Below are 27,220 nucleotides of genomic sequence, written 5' to 3'. Positions count from 1 at the left end.
CATCGAACCATCAGCAAGCGTAAAAGCTAAAGAGGTAGTATTCAAAGCCGTCCAAAACTATCAACCGGTAAGCACGAAATCCACAAACATTCAAATGCGTTTGATTCTTAACGACGATATGCCGATACACTAACGACCTCAAAGACTTTCGTATGCCGAGCAGTGCATTATAGACAATCAAACCGGTCAATGGCTGAAGGACGGTGTAATTGAAACTTCCGAGTCAGAATATAGCAGCCCAGTTGTCATAGTTAAAAAACGTGATCTCATCGCCTATGCATCGATTACACCAGTTTACAAAAAAAAATCGATGAAATATACCATGAATAAAACCTTTGTTTTCCGGTAAGGTACGTCTTCCTGATTAAGAAAATGGCACTTAAATTTTTTTTATGGATTAAGTTTTTTTTAAAGTGTAAAAAACGTTTTTGACACTTTTTTAATTTCTAACTTGAATTGTGGTTAACCGATTTCAACCATAAATGACTAATTTTACAGGTAATAAAATGCCCTCCAACTTTCTTATACACTGCATTGAGATCCATTCATTAGTTTAGAAGCTACACTTTGTCAAAGTTGTAAAAGTGAGAAAAAAAATATAAAAATGCTGGCTAAATGGCATCGTTAAAAATATACGCCTAAAAACCGAAATTAGTTTTAGGACTTATAATTAAAGATGCATCTTTAAGTCAACTAACAAGACCATCAACAAAAAAATCAATCAATAGCTCGATTTTATATTGATTTTTTACGTTGGGAAAAACGGGTATTACAGCCCTGTTAGAGCCCTGTTGTGTCAGTTAACAGCTGTAAACGGCCAAAAAAACACCGTTGTCGCAAGCTTCAAAAATGCATATCAAATTAATTTGCTGACGGATTGTAATGATCAATAGCTTGTTTTTCTTGTCAAAGCACCTTCTACCAGTAGAAGTTATAAAAATAATTTCGGTTTTTAGGCGTGTATTTTTAACGAAGCCATTTATGCCAGCATTTTTGCATTTTTTCTAACTTTTTCAACTTTGACGAAATGTAGCTCCTAAACTAATGAATTGAACTCAATGCAGTGTATAAGAAAGTTGGAGGGAATTCTATTACCTGTAAAATGAGTAATTTATGGTTGAAGTCGGTTAACCTCAACTCAAGTTAGAAATTAAAAAAACGTTTTTTACACTTTAAAAAAAATTGTATCCATAAAAAAAAATTAAGTGCCATTTTCTTAATCAGGAAGATGTACCTTACCGGAAAACAAAGGTTTCATTCATGGTATGTTTCATCGATTTTTTTTTGTAAACTGGTGTTACAGACGTATCAATAAACTCATCATCAGAGACCATTTTCCTCTCCCTTTGATCGAGGATCAACTTGACAGATTGCAGGACCCCCGTAATTTTAGCTCGATTGATTTAAAAAACGGATTCTATTTTCCGCTTGAAAAATAACAGTTATTCCTTAAGTTTTATATACAAATCAAAACATAAAACTTACACTGTGCAACATTTTTAGGGTTATAAAATGTAACCGCAATTCTGATTTCATGGGCGGAAAGAACTCATCGAAATAAGCTAAAACCCATTTGGGTTTCTCTGGCTTAGCTCGCGTTTACCTTTTATAGCGAGTTAAAGTTTTACATACAAAATTTATTTGTAACGGCCATATCTTTTGAACCGATTAAAATTTCACTATCAAGTCTTCAGTGATTATGTAGCTATGAATCCAAGGAACTAAATTGACAAATGACTCTTGCGAAGACGTACACCTAGCGCGTTAAAAATCGAAAAATTATGCAAATTTGTTTTTTAACGCGCTAGATGCACTAGGTGCTAAGTGCGCAAGAGTCATTTGTCAATTTAGTTCCTTGGGTTCATAGCTACATAATCACTGAAGACTTGATAGTGAAATTATAATCGGTTCACAAGATATGGCCGTTACAAATAAATTTTGTATGTAAAACTTTAACTCGCTATAAAAGGTAAACGCGAGCTAAGCCAGAGAAACCCAAATGGGTTTTAGCTTATTTCGATGAGTTCTTTCCGACCATGAAATCAGAATTGCGGTTACATTTTTCATGTTGCACTGTGTTATTCTATGAGTTTTATTATTTCGATCAAAAATACAACTTAAAGTCGTTTAGTGGTGGCTGTATAGGTGATAAAAATGTTTTTAAAAATTGGCTATGGTGTATGAGCGGTTGTCTTTTTTTTAACATATTTACCAAGTAAAATCGACCATGGTAAATATGATTTATTTATTAATTTACGACTGACATCGAAAAATCCATATTTTTATATTAGGCGGTCTACACATTCATTCATTTAGCGTTAAGAACTCCGAAGCTTATGATAAGGACAATAAAAAATCTTAAAGCGAAATCGGAAATTGTTCTCCCAAGCAGGTGGCTTTAGATACAAATATTATGAGTTATTTTGAGAAGAACAAATTATTATACTCATACCTGCACGAAATGGCAAAAGTGATTCACACCGCTTCTGCAACCCAAGGCAGATCCTTTTATGCTCTGAAGGTAATTCTAACAACCTTATACTCGTATTTGTAAAGCTTAACAACAAATTTAAATAAAGTCAAAGTTTAATATTTTATGTTAATACTAGCAATACCCGAAGCGACGTTGTCCGCTACTATTAGCAACGCATTTATTGCTGATTATACCCGTTACTCGTAGAGTAAAAGGGTATATTGTATTCGTGCAAAAGTATGTAACAGCTAGAAGGTAGCGTTTCCTACCCCATAAAGTATATATATTCTTAATCAGGGTCACTAGCCGAGTCGATCTAGTCATGTCCGTCTGTCCAAAGATATTATAAACACTAAGATGTATAACGAGGAGCAAGAAAATGTCATTTTTGTCAAATGCGACTCACACGTATTCAGTCTATTTTTAGAATGCCGTTTCTTGACTTCTCTCTCTCGCTCACTTGCTCTCTCGCTCTCAAAACTCCGCGCTGCAGAAAAGTCGAAATTCAATTTTTGTCTCATTTGTTGATTCTTGAATTATGTTGCCGAAAAGGAATCGTCCTAAAAGGCACATTGCGCACAACATTTCAAAAAGGGCTGTGGCGCATTGCGTTAGTTGGTTGAGGTTCGACTCCACTCTGAGGCGAAGTGGTTTTATTTTTATCTTAATTTTTTTTTTATTTTACTTTCTTTTTTTTTTTTTTTTTTTTTTTTTTTAATTTTTTGGTTTGATTTTTAATTTTTTTTTTGTGTTTTTTGTTTGTTTTTAATTTTGTAAGTTCTAAAAGCAGAAGCATTTTGATCAAATCTTTTAAATTCATTACTTTTGAATTAAAAGTTTATGAAAAACGCATCCGAGTTTACTTTTATAATTTTATTTAATTTTTAATTTATTTTGAAGTATACAATTTAAATGCAATTCAGGGACTAAAAATAACAATAATTTTATTTTTTAAACAAAAAAGCAAGCACACAATCCCTATAAAGAAATGATTTACACCGAAATCATTCATTCCTTTAATGGTCTTTATCTTTCTTTCAGTTCTAAAAATTTATATTAAATGAACAATGTTTAAAAAAAAATTACTTAAAACAAGAAAGGAAGCTACCTTCGGCCAGCCGAAGCTTATATACCCTTGCAGATAAAGTAATGCTCACTCGGTGCAGTTCCAGGGATTCCAGATTCATCGTTTCTATTTAACTTTTGTATTTAAGTAGTTAGGAATCAAAACGCCTACTTCCTACAAAGTTACAATGAATTTTCTTATATTTGTTTGAATATTCCTATGGAAGGCTTAAGATATAGTGGTCCGATCCGGCTCGCTCCGACATATGTACTACCTGCAATAGAAAGAAGACTTTCGGGAAAGTTTCATCGCGATAGCTTTAAAACTGAGAGACTAGTTCGCATAGAAACGGACAGACGGACAGACAGACATGGCTAGATAGACTCGGCTATTGGTGCTGATCAAGAATATATATACTTTATGTGGTCGGAAACGTCTCCTTCACTGCGTTACAAACTTCTGACCAAAATTATAATACCCTCTGCAAGGGTATATAAATTACTTAAAAAAAAATTTTGTTTTCAATCGGAGTTGAGCTCGTTCCGAGAAGATCCGCAGTTGAGCGACTACACCCCTAACCCACAGTGCCTTGTTTCGAGACGTCAGACAGATGCGACATTGAGCCTATTTCGCAGTAGAGCAAACGAAATTGCACACTAACACAACCAAAGAATCTTACACGGACAACGCACACTAGGAAAATTATAAATCCACTTTCTGAATCCACATCAAAAATTTTGCCGTACATTCAGTTGTATGGGCGTTACACCTCTTAGTGTTTATATTCTCTTTGGTAATACTCTAGTTTACCGTCCTCACCCCCAAAATTCGCGAAAAAATTATCCTCGACGAACTGCGAATTCTTAAGAATTTATATGAAGAAATATAGGCGCGGACTACCATGGTTCTTTCGGAATGGAATTTTAAAGTTACGTGTTTCGCTATAAAAGTAAAGTAGCCTTCTCTACGGTTTTGAGTGCTTTGCTATAAAAAACATAAGAGCGTTACACCTCTTAGTGTTTATGTTCTCTTTGGTCTGTCCGTATGTCTTTGTCTGTCCGTATGAATGCTGAGATCTCGGAAACTACAAAAGCTAGAAGGTTAAGATTTTCCACACATATTCTTGGGCCTCCTACGCAGCGCAAGTTTATTTCAGACGAGCGCCCACATCTTTTTTTCCGAGAAGTATCAATGCAATTCTGTTGTGTATATTTATACTTATCGAAATGTAGAAGACATTTTTCAAATCGGACCATTCATTAAAAAGTTATACGCAATCAAAATATATATTTATATCTATCTCCCTCGCATCCCTTTAGCTGAGCTACGATTATAGTCGGGACACCAACCCGAGTACAGCGTTCGCACTGCCTTTAGCTGAGTGACGGGTATTAAATTGTCGGGACACCAACCCGACTATAGCGTTCTCTCTTGTTTTTTCAAGTATTCAAATTCAAATTAATATCAGAGTAAAATCCCTCGTAACCTTAGCTAAACAGTAAACCCACCTAGAACGCACTAATATTCTAATCCTTCTAACCATAACATACCTTACTTTAACACCGCATTAAACCTAATATTACCTCACCTTAACCGCACCTATTTTATTCTAACCCTTGGCACACTTTTTTAACACCCTAATGCTTTTTTCACTATTTCCAGTTTTCCTCTTAGCTAACCTAACTTTAGTCTCACCTGAAACAAAAATTTTCCCTGCTATACTTATTTACTTTAACTTCACTTTTTCTTAGTAAAACTTGTTTTTCACCTTGACCTTATCCTCACTAAAATCCAAACGAACTTTACCTTTCTCACCTTCACCCCTTCCCTTACATGACTTACCCTAATCTATCTACTACCTCCTTAATCTCAACTTAACCCCAAATCTTACCTTATTCCCACCTTAACTCCACCGTTTTGGTAGCCTAATTATATAGATTTGGCTAGCTAAGTGAATGCAGAGAAAAACTCTTACTCTTTTTTACCGTTTATTTGGAACAGATCTAACCCACAAAAACCTTAAAAACATAAAAAAGAATATATAAAAAATAACACAAAATGCTTTTAGCGAAAAACGGATCTGCTCGCAGGATCGATAGGTAAACAAAAAGGGAAGTGTCCCAATGTCGGCTGGGGATCAACAGCTGGAGTTAAATATTTCCGGAAATAAGGAAAATTAACAAAAGCACCTAAAGCACCACGTTCTGCCAAAAAGGCCCCCAGCAACCCCCGCAATCTTACAAAAAAAAATCTTATAAAATCACCCGTGGGTCAAAAAAAAAAAATACCTTACTGATTGTATGGCATAGCTCCACACTTTAAACCGAAAACGGATCCGATCACATAATCGGTGCGGAAAAAAAAATTTAGTACCCCCAACCGGAAGTCGGCTAGGGCTCATCTTCTGGGCTTTCAAAGATTTCCACAAACAAAGCCTAAAATAAAAATATCAACTTGTTTGGTAGGAAACTGTGGGAATGGTTCATGTTTTAATCCCGCAATTTCGCATTTCGAGAGTCCTGGGAGTCCTTAGGAGCCGAATTTTAAAAAACCCTTTCTTAGTGCACACCTCCTCTAACACACGATTCAGACCCAATTTTTTACAGAATTTTAGGTCTTATAGTTTGGGCTGGGGGAACATGACGCAAATCGACATCTACTCTTTTATAGTAATACTCAATGAGCTAATTTCATTTTTTCAGTCTTTTGTTAAAATTAGTTTTGACAACTTTCACAACATATCGACAAAGTTTTAAAATATGTAAAAAAAAAAATTTTAAATGTTTACCCTAAACTGGATCAGAACTAGAGCCCTGCATGAGTCCACTTGAATTGACAAACAAGTCAGTTTTTTAAAATAGAGTGTTATAAGTTCAAGTCCACTCACTTACAAGTCAGATTCAAGTGAGTGGTGCTGGGTCACTTGGTTCACTTGCTCGCTCGTAAGGAAAAACAATTGATACAAGTCAGAGTGAGAGTAAGTGAGAGTGATAGAATTATTAAGCAAATCAAGTGAGTGATTTTTATTTCTTTTAGGGCAAACCCCCAATAGTTCCATAAAAAAATTTGAACCAATTATGTAGAAAGTAAATTTACCTTGAACATGCCAATAAAGAAATCGCGGTTCATACAAGACATTTGTGCTCCACTTTAATTGCACCTTTAAAACTTACGGTTTACCGAAGGACTGTTTGTATCTAACCGTAGAAATCCCTGAGGTGATATTTATCTTTAGCCGCTCCTTAAGAACTCGCGGTCCACCACATTTTTGTTCGCTTGCAGTCACAAAAGTCGGATATATATCAATTAACTTCTTATGCCTCAAGAACTCGCGGTCCGCGGAAGACTATCTAGTTTTAACCCATCAAAGTTCTTACAAACATATTAAAGAAAACTCACTTGCGTGTTTATGTCCCGCTCAAGATTTCGCGCTCCACGAAAAAAACCCTTTACCCCTAACATCCTACCGAAGTCCAAGTTCTTACAATGACAACAGCTTTTAATAATTTGTTTATTTACTGGGCAAGCATCAGATTGTCTGATAGGTGCAATCTTTTTATACCCGTTACTCGTAGAGTAAAAGGGTATATTGTTAGTCTTTTTCTGTTCATATTGAATCGTGACTGATACGTATGATCTTTTCAAAAAATTATCCATCCATATATCCGAGGTTATTGCATATCCGTTAATTCTAGCTAAGGCTAGTTCATCCGTTACATCCAGGCTTTTTTTTTCGTAAATCTTGGCTATGTTTCGCGACAATGTCGTCGAATCAGGTATTATTTTATCTATGTCAAGGTTAGGTCCATATCGAGCTCCAATATCCACAAATGAAGAAAATAATTTTTTTTAGCCCACTATCGTTAATGGTTCTAAACGATTTGCAATTTTCCGGAATCGAAATTTCGAAGAAAATGTACCTGTGATCTGAAAAGGAATTTTGTTTCGATACCATTCACTTTTCAACCTTATATTTACTAAATTCTGTCTGTAAAGTGAGGTCTAACACCTCGTCCCATTCCTGAAATTCCTTAGTGCTTGGGTGATATGGTGATGTTGCGGCAAATTATATTGTCAAAAAGACTCTCAACCCTTTCGTTAGTTTCCGAGCTTCCCCATAGCGTGTGCCTCGCGTTAGCGTCGCATCCGAGCACTAGGGTCGTGTTAGTGTCTTCCGCCCATTGCAGGAGCTTGATGACTGGCTCAGGTGGTCACCATCGATGTCCCATCCGCAGCCACGAATCTGGCAATGCTAGATCCGGTGTACTAAGATTGGGGCATAGAAGTGCGTTATAGTTATTCTTTATAATAATATCTGCTCTTGGCCTACCTGTCGAGTTAGTATAAAAGAGTGTATATCCTTGTTGTGTTAGACCCGAGATTTGTCCGTCTCGAGTCCAGGTCCGCCCGACTACGATTCCAGCCGCCCTCACGGGGAGAGTCTAGTCGCACTACCATCGGTGCACACAGTTACGGCAGGGGACGAGTCCCCCGTTGGTCCCCCTGTGTACCCGACGGCTGACGGCCGTGGTCAATCATACTTGGAAAACATCTTAAAAAGAAGCCAACAGCTTACATAGTATGTAATACATACTAAGTGAAATTTTTAATACGCCGCCACTAAACGACTTTATATGGAAATAAGGGAGAACGCTATAGTCGGGTTCGTGTCCCGACTATCCAATACCCGTCACTCGGCTAAAGGAAGTGCGAGGGAGATGGATATATAACCTTTTTTTGATTGCGCATAACTTTTTAATAGGTTAGGCTAGGACGGCTGCCAGACTATAGCCTGGCACACTTAGACCTCTGTGGGTCCATTGTGATACCGTATGATCTCTATTCTTGGGTCCCCTATCCGTTAAGAGTCAGCCTGTAGGTTGGTCGATCAGCAAGTCCCCCATCCGGAGGATTTATTAAAAGAGCTTATACTCTTCAGGTTAGTCTGCGATATTTCGATCAGGTCATTTATAAAAGGGTATCCTAAGTGTTTCAGTCTAAGCCTGCATCGGGCTGGGCATGAACAGAGTAGGTGTTCAACCGTTTCCTCTTCTTCCTCATCCCTGCAGCTTCTACAAAAATCATTTTTAGGGGCTTTTAGCCTGCCGGCGTGTGCGCCTGTGAGTACTCGAATTAGCATGCCGCACTCAGTGCGGCTGAAATTAAGTAGTTCTGATGTTTTCTTACTGTTTATTGCAGGCCATGTCTGGTGAGAGATTCGGCACTGCGGTGTGTTATGCCACTGAGTGTTGGCTAATGTGCTGAAATGGTTTTTAATAATTTGCTTGCAGGTAGCCATATGCATGCCAACATTCTCCTTTCCTGGAAGCAGAGGTACGGTGGTGCCTTGCCTGGCTAGCTCGTCTGCTATACAGTTGCCTACGATATCCCGGTGACCCGGAACCCATATAAGGCTGACAGTAAACTGACTAGCCATCTCGTGGAGAGATTTGCGACAGTCTGCTATTCTTCGGGAGTTTGTATTCGTCAAGTAGATTGATTTAATAGCCGCTTGGCTATTGGTGTCTGTTCTGGTGTCTGTTGGTGTCTGTTCTGGGCGTTTAAGCCCCTTAAACAGACGAGTGCTTCCATTATAGCATACACTTCTGCTTGGAAGACACTGCAGTGGTCAGGAAGTCTGAATGACTGCCTGGTCTCTAATTGCTCGGAGTATATGCCTCCACCTACGTGTCCGTCTAGTTTGGAGCCGTCAGTATATAAACAGATTGCGTCTATTGAGCCCAGTCGACCCCGATCCCATACTTTCCTGCCTGGGATCAGAGCTTCGAAGGGTGTGTGACTGTACTCACGGGTTTTACATAGATCCGTTTTTGGCGGGATCAATTTGTCATGCTGAAGAATCTTAGCGTGACCGTATGGTATAGTTGGGCTTTCCATTGCCCCGTATCCCTTAGCGAATGGCTGCCGATTTCGCCTTTTCTCTCTCTGGAGGTTCAAGATCGCATTCAGCGCTTCGTTTGGGGTAGTTCGAAGTGCTCCACTAATACACAATGCCGCCATGCGCTGTACTTTGTTAAGGGGAGTTAAGATACATTGTTTGTGTAAAGCGGTCCACCACAGACCCACTCCATATAGTAGGATTGGCTTGACTACCGCTGTGTATATCCAATTGACGATTTTAGGGGACATACCCCATCTTAGCCCGAACGCTAAACGCTGAGATCTCGGAAACTACAAAAGTTTGAAGGTTGAGATTTCCCACACATATTCTTGGGCTTCCTACGCAGTGCAAGTTTATTTCAGCCAAGCGCCACGCCCCTCTAACGCCCACTATCGCCCACTAACGATTTTAAAATGTGTCTGGCGCCCACACCTTTAAAGATTTCCGAGATGTATAAATGCAATTTTGTTGTGTATATTTATACCTATCGATTGTAGAAGACATTTTTCAAATCGGACCATTCATTAAAAAGTTATGCGCAATCAAGAAAAACCGTATGTATCACTACCTTTAGCTGAGTCCCGTGTATTAGATAGTCGGGACACAGACCCGACTAAAGCGTTCTCTCTTGTTTTGTTTTGGATCTTCTTCATAATGAATCAAACTTAATTATACCCTTGCAGAGGGTATTATAATTTTGGTCAGAAGTTTGTATCGCAGTGAAGGCGACGTTTCCGACCCCATAACGTATATATATTCTTGATCAGGATCAATAGGGGAGTCGGACGTCTATATCTTATAGCTCACATAGGAACAATCGGATATAACTTGCAAGAACTGAAGATTTTTCGCGCAGTGTAAAAGTTATTACCATGAATCTTTCCAAATCGTATTTATTTGTGCATACCTTGATCAGGGTAAAAGCGCGTACCGATCGGACGTCTATATCCTATAGCCCCCATAGGAACAATAGGGTGAACAATTTAAAAATTTTATTTTTTGAATTATAAAATATTTTGTTCATTAATTCATGTTGCTATTGTAGTCAAATTTAAATTCGTGAAATCTGAAAGTGTAATAAAACTTCGGCTTGCCGAAGTTAGCTTCCGTCCTCGTTTTTAAATGGTTTTGGTCGATTAGCGAAAACATCATAAAGATATCTTTCACCGTTTCGAAAATTTACAAAAAAGGAGTGATTGCACCTTTTTTGAAAAAAGGTTTTTTGAAAAAGGTAAAAATGATGATGTCTTTGGCACCAAAAAATTTACTAACTTTGCGATTTTTTCTATAAAAACTGGTTGGATGGATTTAATTCAAACCTTCAATATATTTTTAAGTAATTTTAATAACATCCACTAATTTTTATAGCCAATACTATCGGCTAATATATCGGTGGCAAAGCGAACACTATTAAAAAAATGCGTTTTGCGGTGTTCACTATACCTCCGCTGAAAATGATCGGATTTCCATTTTGTTTTTACATTTCGCATAAGAATTAAAAAAAACCCGCCCCTGGGAAGCCCTTTCTCTAATTTTTTATTTTTAACAATTTTTTTGAAAGTCGTAAGTCAAAAATGCGTTTTTCACCTAAAAAATTTAATTTTCGGCTTAAAAATAAAATATTTAAAGTTAAAAAAAAAAAACGCTTCCCAGGGGGCTGGTTTTTTTTATGCAGAAAAATATGCGCCAAATTGTAAAACGATCGGTTGAGCCGTTTAGAAATGCCGATGAACACAGACTTTCGAAACGTGGTTTCGAGAAAAACGCACTTGAAGGTGCACTTACGTACCTAAAGTCTTAGAGGAGAGAGTAGGGGAGTGTAGGTAGGGGTAAGGTGACGAACGATTCGATTTTTGAATGTAATTTTTCCAAAAATCAATATTCTTTAAAAGTGTAAAAGCAGAAAGTTGCTTTCATCTACTGAGCATATTTTTGTAAAATAAGGATGCGAAACCATTCTTTTTTTGCACTTTTAAAAATTGTAGGATAATGTGACGAACGATTTATTTTTTTATGTAACTTTACCAAAAATCAACATTTTTTAAAAGTGTAAAAGCAGAAAGTTGCTTACATATACTCAGGGACCGTAAATAATCATTATTAATTTAAAAAAAAAAAAAAATCATGGTCAAAGAATAATCCTAGAAAAAAAAGAACTATACCAGTACACTTTTTAAGCACCATAGTTTCAATATCCGGTTTAATTTTTATTTTTCCAATTTTTATTTAAAACTCGAAGGATAATCGTTATTTTTTGAGTTTTTTATAAAACTCTAAAAGTAATGATTTTTTTTTTTAGTTTTATTTCAGCTCTAGAAATAATGATTATTTTTTGAGTTTTATTTTCCGCTTGACAAATAACGCTTACTTTTTGATTTTTATTTTCTGATTGAAAAATAAAACTTATTCCGTGAGTTTTATTTTTTGATCAGAAAATAAAACTCGAAGTCCAATTTCTTTGAATTTAAGAGGTTTGGCTTTAAAGGCGGTTAGCAAATGTACTAAGTAGACCATGGCCAACACATTAAGGGCACTTTTAATTAATAATTAATTTAATTAATACAATAACCGAAAACCGCCAAACACAAAGAAAAAATTCTCTGCCTAAAACTTACATATAATGAAGCCAAATCAGGTGTTATGTGTTCGAAAAGCGGCCACCTTTCTTTCAACTTTAAGAATGACTGACCCAGGGTGGTAAGATTATAGACATTATCTACTTTTGAAAATATAAATAATAATTTAAGTTTTTGTATAAACAGTTTTTATTTTATACATTTAATTTTACAAAAAGCAATTTTTCTAAGGAATCGCTCGAAAGGTTTGTTCTCATTTCGGTTAGTACTTGTTTAAGCGCAGAAAAGGACCTTTCTACACTTACTTGCGTTGCTGGAACGCAGTGAACAACCATAGCCAGCAGATACAATCCCAATACACCATAATATCGGCACCTAAATCGATCGGTTTGGAGTTATAATTATCGATTTCACTGCAAGCTATTTTTAGGTCAGCATCCATTTCATCATCCGAGTTTTTATCGTTCGAGTTAACTTCAATGGAATTGAGGAACTCGTTCATTAGGGTTTCGGAATTTGAGGAACTCGTCGACGATGTTGATGGTTCCTCCCTCGGAACATTTTCATCATTATCCTATTTAAGAATTTATTTGTTTATTCAATATGCGGAAATATATTTTTTGACTTACGTTACGGTGAACCCTTTTAATTTGGGTAATAGCTTTTTCAAGCTGGTCCGTGCTGTGATAAGGCTTGAGCCGCTTTTCGAACACAGCACCTGATTTGGCTTCATTATATGTAAGTTTTAGGCAGAGAATTTTTTCTTGGTGTTTGGCGGTTTCCGGTTATTGTATAAAATTAAAAGTGCCCTTAATGTGTTGGCCATGGTCTACTTAGTACATTTGCTAACCGCTTTTAAAGCCAAACCTTTTAAATTCAAAGAAATTGGACTTTGAGTTTTATTTTCTGATCAAAAAATAAAACTCAAGGAATAAGTTTTATTTTTCAATCAGAAAATAAAAATCAAAAAGTAAGCGTTATTTGTCAAGCGGAAAATAAAACTAAAAAAATAATCATTATTTCTAGAGTTGAAATAAAACTCAAAAAACAATCATTACTTTTAAAAATTTACAAAAAACTCAAAAAATAACGATTATTTTTGGATTAATAAATAAACTCAAAAAATAATCATTAAAAATTGAGTTTTTGGATAAAACTTATAATCATTACGGTCCCTGCATATACTGAGCATATTTTTGTAAAAATACGATTCGAAAATCCATCGGAGTTAGATCCCACAGCTTTTGGCGTGAGCCATCCTATCCAACTGACGGCACGGCTAAAATCAATACAAAACTACAATAAAACTGCAGCATTTAATGTTATCAGGTAATATTAGAGTTTTTTACACAAAATCAACAATAACAATTAAAATTTGTGAATAAAAAATATTTGTCACCATACAATATAAAAGGTTCGTCACGATACCCTACAAGGTACACTTGGAGCCAAAACGGTGTCACTCTCAAATGGCGCAAACAAAAAAAACGCCAAGTACCAAAAACTGTTGATTAAGATCTCATTTGTGCGAGTTTATATTTATCTGATTTTATTTTTCACTCATCTTCGCTCTGGCACTGCTGAAACACAAATAAATTGAATAGGTTTGCTAGTTTGTGCACCACCTTTTTAGAAAAAATTACCACACAAAAAATTACCACTTCTTAATAATATTACTGTAAAAACATTGTCGACACGATGAGAGGAGACGACTACATTTATTTCGAATTTTTAATGTGACGTCATATGTGAGATTCGACGAGTTCGTCACATTACCCTACTCGTCAAATTACCCTAAACTCCCCTACTAGATTTAGAATAACTTCTAAAGTTTTTGTCCGATTGACTTAAAAAAATAACACAGGCCGACAAAATGTGACATGGGTCGGAGTCCAGGACTGCCACCATTTTATTTCGATAAATAAGGCTTTTCTAAGCATAAGTTGCCACTACGCCTATAGTCCATCAGCTCTGGTATTTCCGGTATCTTTAGTATAAGAAAATCACAAACTATTCCAGCCTTTTTCCCTTTACAGGCATTTTCTATTGCAGCGTGCCGAATGAGAAAATATTAGAAAGTCTATTTAATGACGAGTGTAATAATTTTTTGTCACAAATGTTGATATCAGAACTTTTTTATGTTGAAGGTGCGATCGTCACTAGTTTTTTACCTCGTTAAGAAGTTTTTGTTTGTTTACATTTGCTCTCATAGGAGCTAATATATACATTTAAATTTAAATTGGTCAATCATAATTTGTAAGCCATTGTATTTAAACGAATTAAATTAAAAAGGCGATGAAGTATATCAAAATACCTTTTAAACGAGTTATAGCACATGTCTGTACCTTTAGTAGTGTAGAACTTACAAACTAACGAAATTTAGCTATTTTTAGCTTTTTTCCCGCTAAAGTAGCGGCTTTTTCCAAAAGTCGTAGAACAAAAGATTCCTATATGGAACTCTTAAGTGCAAATTTACTGATTCCATGACCCTAAAATACAGTTCGTATACCCTCACACAAAATTCAATACTCAGGGAGCGTTAGTTGAGCCGTTTTTGAAAAAAATAAAAAAAAAAGCTAAAAAAAAGTTTTAAAAAATTGTCTTTTGTTCATATTTTTTTAACAATTACATTTACACAAATTAAAAAATACCTTTCAAACGAGATGCAGCACAGCTGCTTTAGTAGTATAGAAGTTACGAATTTTAGCTATTCATAGCTGTTTTCCCGCTAAACTAGCGGGTTTTTCCAAAAGTGGTAGAACTAAAGTTTTTAATATCGATGTGATGAACGTCATATCAAATTTTCAAAACTTAAACAACATGTTTTGGACAAACAGAATTAAATTTTCATTTTGGGAAGACGAAGAAAATCTTATTTTGGCTATAACTTTTGAACGGAGCGTCGGATTTTGACAAATGACCCCTCATTCGACGGGTATTTTCAAAAGGAATACAACTAAAACATTTCGAGGGGGCAATTATCCCCACCGGCCCCAACAGCTCCAAATTTCGAAATTTTCACTTTTTCACTTTCACCGCTCTCTCTCCCAAGCCAATTAATTTTCTTAGAGTCTTGGTATGCAATCCTGTTAGTTTTCGCAATACCTTTCGATAGGTGTATCATTCATTATGATCGGACCATCACAGTAGATTTTCATTTCTTCGTGTATATTTAGTAGTCGCCTTCGCACACTCTCCTGGTGCGCTTCGTCATTACATGGACTGCCGTCCATAGTGATATTAAGATGTTAATCTACAAGAAACAAATTTAAAAAAAAATTAATATTTGTTTTATGCAAGACCCTATACCCCTTAATAAAAAATGGTTATTTAAATAATAAAATTAATTGTCTATTACAGCGTTTGTGGCGTCTCTAAATTCTTCGTACACACATTGGTACAGTAAGGCAGTCGTTCAATCGAAAAGTGAAGAAATTGTGAATGGGTTAACCGCTTCTTTTGAAACTGCTTTAAAAATATATAAAAAAAGGAATGGATATCTACCCGAAAATGTCATAATATACAGGTAATTGGTTTAATGTAAAATATTTTATTTTGATTTTAAAATAATAATTGTTTTGTTAATTGTAATTTAATGCAACTAGATCAAGAACCAGTTCAACTATGAGTTTAGCATATGGATCAAAATCTCCCAAGTGGGAGTGATTCATTATGAACAAGATCCAAGAAAAAATAGTGAGGATGGGACAAAAAAGTTTTTCTTATACGGAGGTGTCACAGAAATCTCTTTCAACCAAATTTGCGCTAAAAGCAAATCTCGGTTTTGAACAGACCGAATAGTTGGCCTTGAAGCAAATGTACCTATCAGAGCAAATTTACTCCGAAATTTCTAGATAACTACAGATTCCGCGACACCTACAGTTTTGATGGGTTGGTTTAAAAACAAAATCCGTCGTCGTTTACGAATCCGTCGCCTGTTTTTGTGACACCCCTGGTAAAAACGGCTTGCTCGTAAAAATTGGCTGGTCAACATGAGTCTTGGCGACCGCACCGCGACTTTAATCCGTTTTGTATGATAAACCGCTGTGCGCCCACAGATGTTTAATGGGTGCATGTCATAACGCCCGGTGCCATAGCGCCCATGGGCCTTATGACACTTTAACGCCCTTTTAAAAAATGTCATAGTGCCCGCTTTTAAAAGTGTCATAACGCTCTAAAATGCATTTTGAGTTAATGAGAATACCGATAAGAGAATTGCTTGTTGTTATGTTGTAAAGCGCATTCAGAATCAATGAGATTACCGAGAAGAGAGTACCGTTTATTATGATACCTCTCATGCTTTTTCATATTTTAGGGCCGGTTTCTCGAGTGCCGGCTAACATTTCTCGAACAGATAAAGTCCCTGCTAATGCATTTTGGCTTTCTCGAGCATAAATGTGAGAGCTAACTTTGACAGGGACTCGGAGTCCCAACTATGAAGAAGAAACGAAATCACAGCTGACTTTTCCTTTAAATTATACCCAAACAGCTGATGAAATAATCGAAGCATGCCATTTTTTGCGCTTCACAGCACAATTCTGTGCGTTAACAGCACTCTGTAATTGTTTCTCGTTCAGATAAATTAAAGCAGTCGAGAAAGCGGATTTGCTTTTACGAACAGTTTATCTGGTATTTAAGTTTTTCGAACAGATAGCTATCAGGGACTTTGACAGGGACTCGAGAAACCGGCCCTTAGTCAGTTAAACATTTCAGGAGTTATGTTCCGGTTCTGATTCAGAAGAAGAAGATGTGGAAAATTCTTTGCAGTTCAGCCAAATGGTTGACGTGCTTAAATGTATTACACCAGTTTACAAAAAAAAATCGATGAAATGTACCATGAGGAAAACCTTTGTTTTTTGGTAAGGTACGTCTACCTGATTAAGAAAATAGCACTTACAATTTTTTTTATGGAGCCAATTTTTTTTTCAAGTTTAAAAAACGTTTTTGACACTTATAATTTTTAACTTGAGCTGTGGTAAACCGATTTCAACCATAAAAGTCTCACTTTACAGGTAATAGAATGCCCTCCAACTTTCTTATACACTGCATTGAGTTCCTTTCATTAGTTTAGAAGCTACACTTCGTCAAAATTGAAAAAGTTAGAAAAAATCCAAAAATGCTGGCATAAATGGCTTCGTTAAAAATACACGCCTAAAAACCGAAATTAGTTTTATGACTTATACTTAAAGATACATCTTTAAGTCAACTAACAAGACCATCAACAAAAAAATCAATCAATAGTTATACAAATTTTTAAATCGCCATTCTGTTATGTATTTTATGTTATTTGTTCATATTTGTATTCTACATTTTATAGCCATTAAATTAACTGATCAAAATAAAAAATTGTTGGTCTTCAATCTTCGTGGTATTTAGTTAAATTTAAAATATTCCTTCTGGGGTGGAAATAGTGGATGGTTTTATATGATAACACATGGTTATTATTTTATTTTTTACGATTTCTGCAGGTTGGTAGAACTATTGGTCAAAGTCGCAGAACGGGTTGCGCTCATGGACGAATCTGTAAGCGAGAGCTCGAAGCGCTAGATTGCAGTCAAACTGAGCAAAATGACCTAATAGAAGTTCGGGGCGGCAAAACCAAATTTTGACAACGTGAAATTTTTAATGAATTATGGAATTTGTAAAAACAAGGAAGAAAAATAATAAACTTACAAAAATATGAACCTCCGCGTCAACAGCTATAGCTGCATCTTTAATTCAAAGATAGGTTAGAAAAAAATACAACAAATGTACTCCATTTTAGATCAAAGGATTAGTGTTCGAAGAGTCCAATAAAACTTTATGAAAATTCTCTTTTACTCTATACCAGGGGTGCTCATTCCTATGGCACACGAGCACAATTGTTTTTGTAATAGCACTAAGCATACGGCAGTGCACTCGCAATGCTTGCCTATGCACACCCCGATTCCTCTTTGTGTCGCTGTCCTTAATAGATAAGAGCGAGCCAGGCCAAAAACAAATTCCATTGAAGTTTTTTTTTCTCCTCAACTCACAATGCAAAGTGTTGTTGTCTTTTTCATGACTGTGTGCGACTTGTTACTCGCGTGCGTGTGTTTTTCCTTTAATGGTGTTTTGTAACTGCACTACCATAAGGCAATTTTGAGCACCCCTGCTCTATACCGTTAACAGCGAAAGTAAGTTTCGTACTGTTATTACCCCAGTTCTGCGGTTAGACTGGTTTAAAAAGTATGTGACATTTTGCAACGTTCCTCGAAGGTTTTGCAATTGACTTCAAAATGATGTAGGAAAATGTTATAGCCAATGGCTCTTTATTTATCGCTTCTATGTCTTACCAAACTTTTCATACTATTAGAGTCCCCTTCTCTCCTACCACTTTTGTAAAGATTGCCTCGTAAGTGACATTCCAAACCCTTAGATACGGAAATAGGTTATATTTTGATAGCATTTTTTATACCCTTGCAGAGAGTATTATAATTTCAGCCAGATGTTTGCAACGCAGTGAAGGAGACGTTTCCGACCACATAGAGTATATATATTCTTGATCAGCACCAATAGCCGAGTCTATCTAGCCATGTCCGTCTGTCCGTCCGTTTCTATGCGAACTAGTCTCTCAGTTTTAAAGCTATCGCGATGAAACTTTCCCGAAAGTCTTTTTTCTATTGCAGGTAGTACATATATCGGAGCGAGCTGGATCGGACCACTAAGGCTCCCATAGGAATATTCAAACAAATATAAGAAAATTCATTGTAACTTTGACAACTTAAAAACAAAATTTAAATAGGCACGCTGAATCTGGAATCCCTGGAACTGCACCGAGTGAGCATTAAACTATAGGTATTTACTTTATCTGCAAGGGTATGTACATAAGCTCCGGCTGGCCGAAGCTAACTTCCTTTCTTGTTTTTTACTGCGTTTATAAGAATTAAATACTCGAAAGGCAAACAAATATTAGCTGGTTATCACTGCTGATTACTTAACAGTCATGCGCTCTTTATATTGGTAAGACACTGATGTTATCCTATTACATTGTGATAAACTATACCAATTTCTAACGACTTTGGTCAAAAAATTTATTGGCATTAATATTGAGGATTGGAACCCTGTACTGGTTTCCTTTACAAAAATACCAAAACTTAGCGGGCCTTCTCGTAATAGAAATCACGGAATCAAATAAATAGTATTTTTGACCGGGGTAATGACTACGCATTTGAATTATTAATTTTTCAGTTAATTAACAATTTATGTATCTTACCAGCAACAGAGTTTCCTCGATTAGATGGGTCATGGTAGGAGTCGATTCCGCAAATCATTACATTTTTAAAAGGTATTTTTACCGTCCATAATGAGCCTCCAATTTTACAATTCATTTGTAATACAATTTTTTGCACGACAGATCGATTTTTGGATTCATTTAATAAGTTTTTCGCTATTATAACCTGAAAATATAATAAGTATATTAAATTTCTTGGTTAAACTTAATGCGGAAAGGTCTTCGAAAAAAATATTCCATAAATGTTGGGGAATGTAGGGTAATGTGATAAATTTGTCGAATCTCACATATGACGTCCCGACAAAAATTCCAAATCAATGTAGTTGTCTCCCCTTATGCAGTTATTCCACTACATTGTTCGGCTCATTCATAAGGGCATACATTAGAGGCTTCGAAAGGGACAAATACATATGCTATTTTTGGGATTTGTTTGAATAAGATGACATGGTCACTTAAAATTTAGACATTAAATTTAAACTTTATAATTCAAATAACTTTAACTGGTTAAATCATTAAGGTTGAATGCTGTAAAATTTTTACCACGTTTTTAAATTGTTTTGGGCGGTTCAAAGTACATCTGTAATTGTTTTTAATTTTATCATACCCGGCATTAATTTTTAGAAAGGCAATTTTATATAAATTTATAGACGCAGTTATGTCTTTATTTAGAAATATGAGCGTTATTTTTAGTTGGCAACGGAGCAATTATGCCTCTTAAATAATTTTTGTATTGTTCTTACTTGTTTATAGCACCTTATTAGTCGCAAAAGGTTTGATAATTCAACCAAAAAGAATCAAATCAATTTTTATTATTGATCCCATTTCACAGTAGCTCTAATGAATGAGCAGAATTGTACTTTGTAACGAACTGATTACACAGGTCGAAAAATCAAGACTTTTTCTTGGCCAAAGAATAAACGCTACAAAACCTGAAAGAGTTATAGCTGTAGATTACTACCTAATCCTTGGAAACTTCCTAACACGTCGAAGTTTTTAGAAGTCCGTGGTCAAAGTTCCAAATTTTCTATTTTTAGGCACTTTTTGCGGCTTAATAGTAAAAAAACCTTTCGTAGCCCAGAGCCACAATTTAGAGGAACTGGTACCTTGAACCTTTAACTTCAAGAGTGTCCAATCACAAAGCTGGGCGACCTCTATTTCTTTAGCTACAATCGATTTTACAGAAGTACTTTTTGTCTTTTTTTTCATCTACAGTAGCCTGATATTTTTCTTGTTGAACTGAGACCCGTACACATACAATACATTAAAAATATCAGGCTACTATAGATGAAAAAAAGTGACAAAAAGTACTTCAGTAAAATCCATTGTAGCTAAAGAAGTAGAGGTCGCCCAACTTTGTGATTGGACAATCTTGAAGTTAAAGGTTCAAAGTACCTTTTCCGCCAAATTGTGGCTCTGGGCTGCGAAGGGTTTTCTTACTATTAAGTCGCAAAAAGTGCCTAAAAATCGAAAATTTGGAACTTTGACCACGGATTTCTCAAAACTTCGACGTGATGGAAAGTTTCCAAGTATGAGGTAGTTCTCTACAGCTAAAATCCTTTCAGGTTTGGTAGCTTTTATTCTTGGGCTTTTTTTTGTCGACCAGTGTTATTTAAGTCTGCTCGCTACGAGATTCGTGCGGCTAGCTCAGTAAGGTTGTGTGTTCGTCCCACCAAATTTATATAAACGTGACCGCCCAGTAGATCAGTGAGAAAGCACAGAATTCTCGGGTTCTTAGTGGGTTTATTGCGGGTGTGGTAGTACAGTGTTCTTGTAGGCTCGGCTGTCCTTGTTGTTGCCACTGGTGGCCGTCGGTGACTCCTGGTCGCCTTGATGACTCGGTGCTCTCCTCGTCGAATTAACGTTCAGGTTCTGTAGCTCCCTCGACGATCCTTGAAGCTCCCTGAAGATGCTGAAGCTCCCTGAAGACGCTGAAGCTCCCTGAAGACGTTGAAGCTCCCTGAAGACGCTTGGCGTTGCTCGTCACTAATGCGTTGGACCGACGACTACTCGTAGCGCCCCAGACTCGCCAGGAGATCAACTGCGCGGGTTTAGGGAAGCGTCACCGTTCTCAGACTAGGGTGAACAGAGGCCGCGATCTCCAGGAATCTCTCCTGTCGATGCCACCACCTGTCCCTTGCTCTGTCCCGGATGGTCCCACTAGTGTATCGCTCAGGTCGCGCTGGCAATCCAAGTTACGCAGGGATGCTGCCGAGCGCTTCACTTCGCTTCTACGCCTAGTGCAGACGAACGTTTCGCCCTAGCTTCACCCTTTGGCTTATCGCCCGTGACGTTTCTTCGTAGCGCGATCTGTCGCGATGCGTTGGCTGGCTCGCCGCTGACGACGTCCTTCGCTCTGCTCCTGGATATGCTGGCTGCGCGGTTGGACGTAGGCGTGGCTTCTGGGACTCGGGATCGTGGTCGTACGCCGATCCGGGACTACACGACTCAACCGTAGGGCTCTTATGGAGTTCTCCACTTGAGGCCACAAACGCTCGACCGATCTCCCTTCTGGCTCGTTTCACTCGGGGTTCAGACACACGCCGCTCCGGGATTTCACGACTCAAACCGCAGGGCTTTTCTGGAGTTCTCCACTTGAGAACAAAACCGATTGACCGATCTCCCTTCTGGCTGATCGCGCCAGGAAAAAAGACTTTCGGGAAAGTTTCATCGCGATAGCTTTAAAACTGAGAGACTAGTTCGCATAGAAACGGACGGACAGACGGACATGGCTAGATAGACTCGGCTATTGGTGCTGATCAAGAATATATATACTCTATGTGGTCGGAAACGTCTCCTTCACTGCGTTGCAAACATCTGGCTGGAATTATAATACTCTCTGCAAGGGTATAAAAAATGCTATCAAAATATAACCTATTTCCGTATCTAAGGGTTTGGAATGTCACTTACGAGGCAATCTTTACAAAAGTGGTAGGAGAGAAGGGGACTCTAATAGTATGAAAAGTTTGGTAAGACATAGAAGCGATAAATAAAGAGCCATTGGCTATAACATTTTCCTACATCATTTTGAAGTCAATTGCAAAACCTTCGAGGAACGTTGCAAAATGTCACATACTTTTTAAACCAGTCTAACCGCAGAACTGGGGTAATAACAGTACGAAACTTACTTTCGCTGTTAACGGTATAGAGCAGGGGTGCTCAAAATTGCCTTATGGTAGTGCAGTTACAAAACACCATTAAAGGAAAAACACACGCACGCGAGTAACAAGTCGCACACAGTCATGAAAAAGACAACAACACTTTGCATTGTGAGTTGAGGAGAAAAAAAAACTTCAATGGAATTTGTTTTTGGCCTGGCTCGCTCTTATCTATTAAGGACAGCGACACAAAGAGGAATCGGGGTGTGCATAGGCAAGCATTGCGAGTGCACTGCCGTATGCTTAGTGCTATTACAAAAACAATTGTGCTCGTGTGCCATAGGAATGAGCACCCCTGGTATAGAGTAAAAGAGAATTTTCATAAAGTTTTATTGGACTCTTCGAACACTAATCCTTTGGTCTAAAATGGAGTACATTTGTTGTATTTTTTTCTAACCTATCTTTGAATTAAAGATGCAGCTATAGCTGTTGACGCGGAGGTTCATATTTTTGTAAGTTTATTATTTTTCTTCCTTGTTTTTACAAATTCCATAATTCATTAAAAATTTCACGTTGTCAAAATTTGGTTTTGCCGCCCCGAACTGCTATTAGGTCATTTTGCTCAATTTGACTGCAATCTAGCGCTTCGAGCTCTCGCTTACAGATTCGTCCATGAGCGCAACCCGTTCTGCGACTATGACCAATAGTTCTACCAACCTGCAGAAATCGTAAAAAATAAAATAATAACCATGTGTTATCATATAAAACCATCCACTATTTCCACCCCAGAAGGAATATTTTAAATTTAACTAAATACCACGAAGATAGAAAACCAACAATATATTTACGGTCCTGACCCCCACAATTCGCAAAAAAATTATCCTCGACGGACCGCGAATTCTGGCGCGGACTGCCATGGTTCACTTGTAATCGAATTTCAAAGTTGCGTGTTTTGCTATAAAAATACAGTTGGCTTTTTTACGACTTGCTATAAAAAACATATTGGAGTTTCATAAGTTCTCAAAATAATAGCTGTTCAAAAAGAACACCTTTTATAATAAATCTAATACTTTACGAGTTCAGTACATGTCAATATATTAATTTATCTAGAGCCGTAAATAACTATCTGTAACTCAAACTCTACAAGGGTGCAGTGCTAAAACATGTAATCTTAAGTACAGGCCACTTGAGCCTGACTATAAATATAGTTCTCACACTGCACAAAGGGTCGCCTTGCAGGAGACCGTTGATAAGGCTCCCGCTCAGGCAAACAGATGTGGTCTCTGCGTAGACCATAGAGTCCCTGTTTTTCGAGTCCCTGTCAAAGTCCCTGATAGCTATCTGTTCGAAAAACTTAAAGACCAGATAAACTGTTCGTAAAAGCAAATCCGCTTTCTCGACTGCTTTAATTTATCTGAACGAGAAACAATTACAGAGTGCTGTTAACGCACAGAATTGTGCTGTGAAGCGCAAAAAATGGCGTGCTTCGATTATTTCATCAGCTGTTTGGGTATAATTCAAAGGAAAAGTCAGCTGTGATTTAGTTTCTTCTTCATAGTTGGCTTTGGGAAATCAGCTGTCATTCTATCGAGCCGAAAACGCTTAACAGGGACTCCGAGTCCCTGTCAAAGTTAGCTCTCACATTGGTGCTCGAGAAAGCCAAAATGCCTTAGGAGGGACTTTGTCTGTTCGAGAAATATTAGCCGGCACTCGGGAAACCGGCCATAAGAATTTCATGTTAGTTACGTAAGCAAAGACTTATTGAAATAAAATCAGTTTTTATACAGAACTCAAACGTGAAGGTTGTTTTCCTTATTACAGGATTCCCTTCCATTTTGGCCATTCCACTATGGGAAAAAAGTAATTTTTTTTGGCATAAAATCAACTTTTTTTACAAATTATTTTTAAAAATTAAATATATTTTGTGAATTTACAAACCCTAATTAGCCAAGAACAGTTATCAAAGATTTTTTACTAACAACACTATAGTGTTGATAAGCGAACAAAGTCAGCTCTTCGATTGACTTTGATGTGTGCGTAAATTAGTGAAAAATCTTTGCAAACTTTCAGTGCTTATTTTGTGGAGCAACAAAATGGTTTATTATGTCTGATCATGTCAAATCGTAGCAAAGGTATTTATAAATGTATCTTAGATTACATGTTTTGATTATTATGGCTTGTTATCCAACTGTGAACTGTTTTAAATGTGCATCTTTTTAGCTTAAAACTAACAAGTTTGATTGTGTTCCGTGGTGTACAACTTATAAATGGCACAAAGTTGCAAAAAGGTAAAAACGCAAAGTTATTACCAAATGTATCCTTAATATCGCAAAACTAATAATTTTTGCAACTTTTTGCACGTTTCTTCAAAAAAATGACTTAAATACAGCAACTTATAAACATAAAAAAAAATATTTTTTTAATAAAAAAACAATCTAAGTGGCTTTCATTAATCTTAAAAATTGAATTTATGGAAAGGGACAAGTCAAGTGAAAATCCTGGCTGCAAAGGGCTCAAATATAAAGAAGCTGGACCCCAATTAAAGCTAAAATTGGCATCTGCTATTAGATAATATTTCACTTTTCTTGTACATGTCAGCAATTTTTTTTTTGACAAATTTTAAAAGTTAACGTAATTCGAAATTATTTTACCGTCTTACCAATACAAATACAAATTTTTTGAAATCCCTGCCAATTAATTTGAATATGCGGCGTGGGCGGTGGATGAAAGCAATGGTCCGATTCAAAAAGCAACAAAAACCGAAATTACAGCTTTATCTTAATAGTATATATACAAAATTTCTAAATTGTATCTCTAAATCTAGAGTTTATGCCAAAAAAATAGACTTTTTTCCCATAGTGCATTCGAGCCTTTGATTCCTTGCGGAACAATTGACGAGACCTCTCTGAAGTCTTCCCCCACCAGTGGTAAGAGACTCAGAGATATTCTGCGCCTTAAAGATTCTGCTGAGTGCTAGACGCTTGCAGCTAAAGGTAGCAATAGATTCACACCCCCACCAGAGGTAAGAGACAAAAGTGTTGAACAAAATAAAAGCAAAAAGAAAAGTAAAGAGTCTTTTTTGCTTTTAAGCACCTTAAAGATTCTGTTTTTAACAGCTAAAGGTTGCTAAAGTCGGTCGGGCGTGTCCGAGGCATTAACATCGGATTAATATACAGAAAATATAGTGATTTATATATTAAAACCAATAAGTTGGTGTGTCCGTGGCCAAAACAGCGGATATAAAAAAAATATACAATTTTGTGAAAAGTGCATTAAAATTAAAAGTGCCCACAAAATAGCATTTGTAATAAGTGCCAAATTACAAATGCAATACTCTTGTATTGGAAAAGAAAATCCAAAAGGGAAATAAAAAAAATTTGCGCAAAATCCAAAGATTTGGAAATATGTGGGTGAAAAGTGCCTACAAATGCTATAAAGCCAAGAAGCTATAAAGCATACAATTAAAAAATCCGTCTGAATAAAAATATTACTATTAAAGAAAAAGTGAACAATAAATAATAATATTACCATTAGCTTTGACTATGGTTAACAAGAGCCTGCAATACAAAAATAAATTTTGCAAAAGGGCCTTGAATTGAATCGCAATTAAGCGTTCAACTCCATTAATTTGGATTATGGGAAAATATATTCCATTGGACTAATAGCCTGCAGATGCAATATTGCATTTAAATATCCCGAAACTGGGATAAACATAATACATCAAGCTACCGAGAAGACGATCTCGGCCCCACAACTTAATTTCATCTTGGAAGGAAGAAGACTTGCTAGCTGACCGCAGAACCTGGACACCAAGGAAAGGCGTCGCCAAGAATCATCGAAATCGTCGCTACAAGAACGTCATCGACTACATCCTTGGAAAAGCGCTATCGTCACAATGGACTAAGTCAACGCTATCAACAGATAAGTTCGATATTAGTAATATTGTTATATAAAAAGCACGATGTTGTCCGATATTAGTTATTTTAGTGCAAAGGTGGCTTTCCTAGAGAAACAAAACAAATATCTCGATTAGACAGTGAATAATTTAAGTGGCTGCAAGGGTTCTCTTAACATAATAAGAAATAAGATTAACTATTTAGCTACAAAATTGTTTAATGTGGTGGAAAAGTCTAGATGTTATTTTGAACGCCGTGAATTTGAACACACAAAAAAATTTGCTTGGTAAAATTGACCAACAAAGATAGTTATGTAACTATTAAAATAGTTACGTGTATTTTGTTTTTGCTTTGGGTTTGTGTCTTTGCTAATTGTGTGTATTTTGTTGTTGTGAAATGACTATTTACTTAGTAGAATTGACAATTTTGCTGGTTGGGGCCTGTTTGACAATTATTACAGTTGATTTTACCAAGTTTTTTTTTGTGTGAACGCAAAATATAGTAACGGCCATAGAGAAAAGATTCCGCATTGAAGGATATTGTCCTTGGGTTGTTAGGGAAGAGGGAGTTTCTTACCTTGCCAGAGAAACAGTTTTTAAATTATCTCGATGAATTAATTTGTTGTAATGAATTCAAACATAAAGAGAATAGTTTCGAATCAAATAAAATAGATTCACAAGCTGTATTATCGAGTCCATTAAAAGAGAAAGAGTTAGGTAGTTTAACGATTTCTAAAGAAATAGATGATGAAAAAATACATTGCCGTAATATTTCGCCGGCAGGACCTCACTTTGAAGGTGAGGTTTTTTTAATTCACCATCCGTGTTACTTGAAGTAAATGACGTTCTTACAACCGTTCATTTATTAGAAGAAGAGTCAATTGTCAAAAAATTAATAAATGGAAGTCCTATAACAGTTAGGATATACAACGCATACTTTCGGGCCTAGTTACATAATTAC

General features: G+C 36.5%; 2 protein-coding genes across 5 annotated transcripts in view; one reads left to right on the top strand and one right to left on the bottom strand.

The window, feature by feature from the left end:
- Window positions 1-2,549, bottom strand: part of LOC138913276 (alpha-N-acetylgalactosaminidase-like) — a 69,089-nt gene extending 66,540 nt beyond the window's left edge. Inside the window, exon 1 of the mRNA XM_070216347.1 lies at window positions 2,453-2,549. The gene's annotated coding sequence lies outside the window, so the exon portion shown is untranslated. The remainder of the gene's footprint in view (window positions 1-2,452) is intronic.
- Window positions 1-27,220, top strand: part of AGO3 (Argonaute 3) — a 312,574-nt gene that overhangs the window by 140,619 nt on the left and 144,735 nt on the right. For 3 of the 4 annotated variants that reach the window (XM_070216338.1, XM_070216339.1, XM_070216340.1), the window contains one exon: window positions 15,378-15,543. The exons of the other annotated variant lie outside the window; for it this stretch is intronic. In XM_070216338.1, the coding sequence (XP_070072439.1) occupies window positions 15,378-15,543 (166 nt within the window). The remainder of the gene's footprint in view (window positions 1-15,377; window positions 15,544-27,220) is intronic. 4 annotated transcript variants of the gene reach the window in all.

This window comes from Drosophila takahashii, chromosome 3R, assembly GCF_030179915.1.
Source record: "Drosophila takahashii strain IR98-3 E-12201 chromosome 3R, DtakHiC1v2, whole genome shotgun sequence".
In the NCBI taxonomy this organism is placed as follows: domain Eukaryota; kingdom Metazoa; phylum Arthropoda; class Insecta; order Diptera; family Drosophilidae; genus Drosophila; species Drosophila takahashii.
The sequence above is the reverse complement of the archived record's forward strand: the minus strand, read 5'-3'. Positions and strand labels throughout refer to the sequence as shown.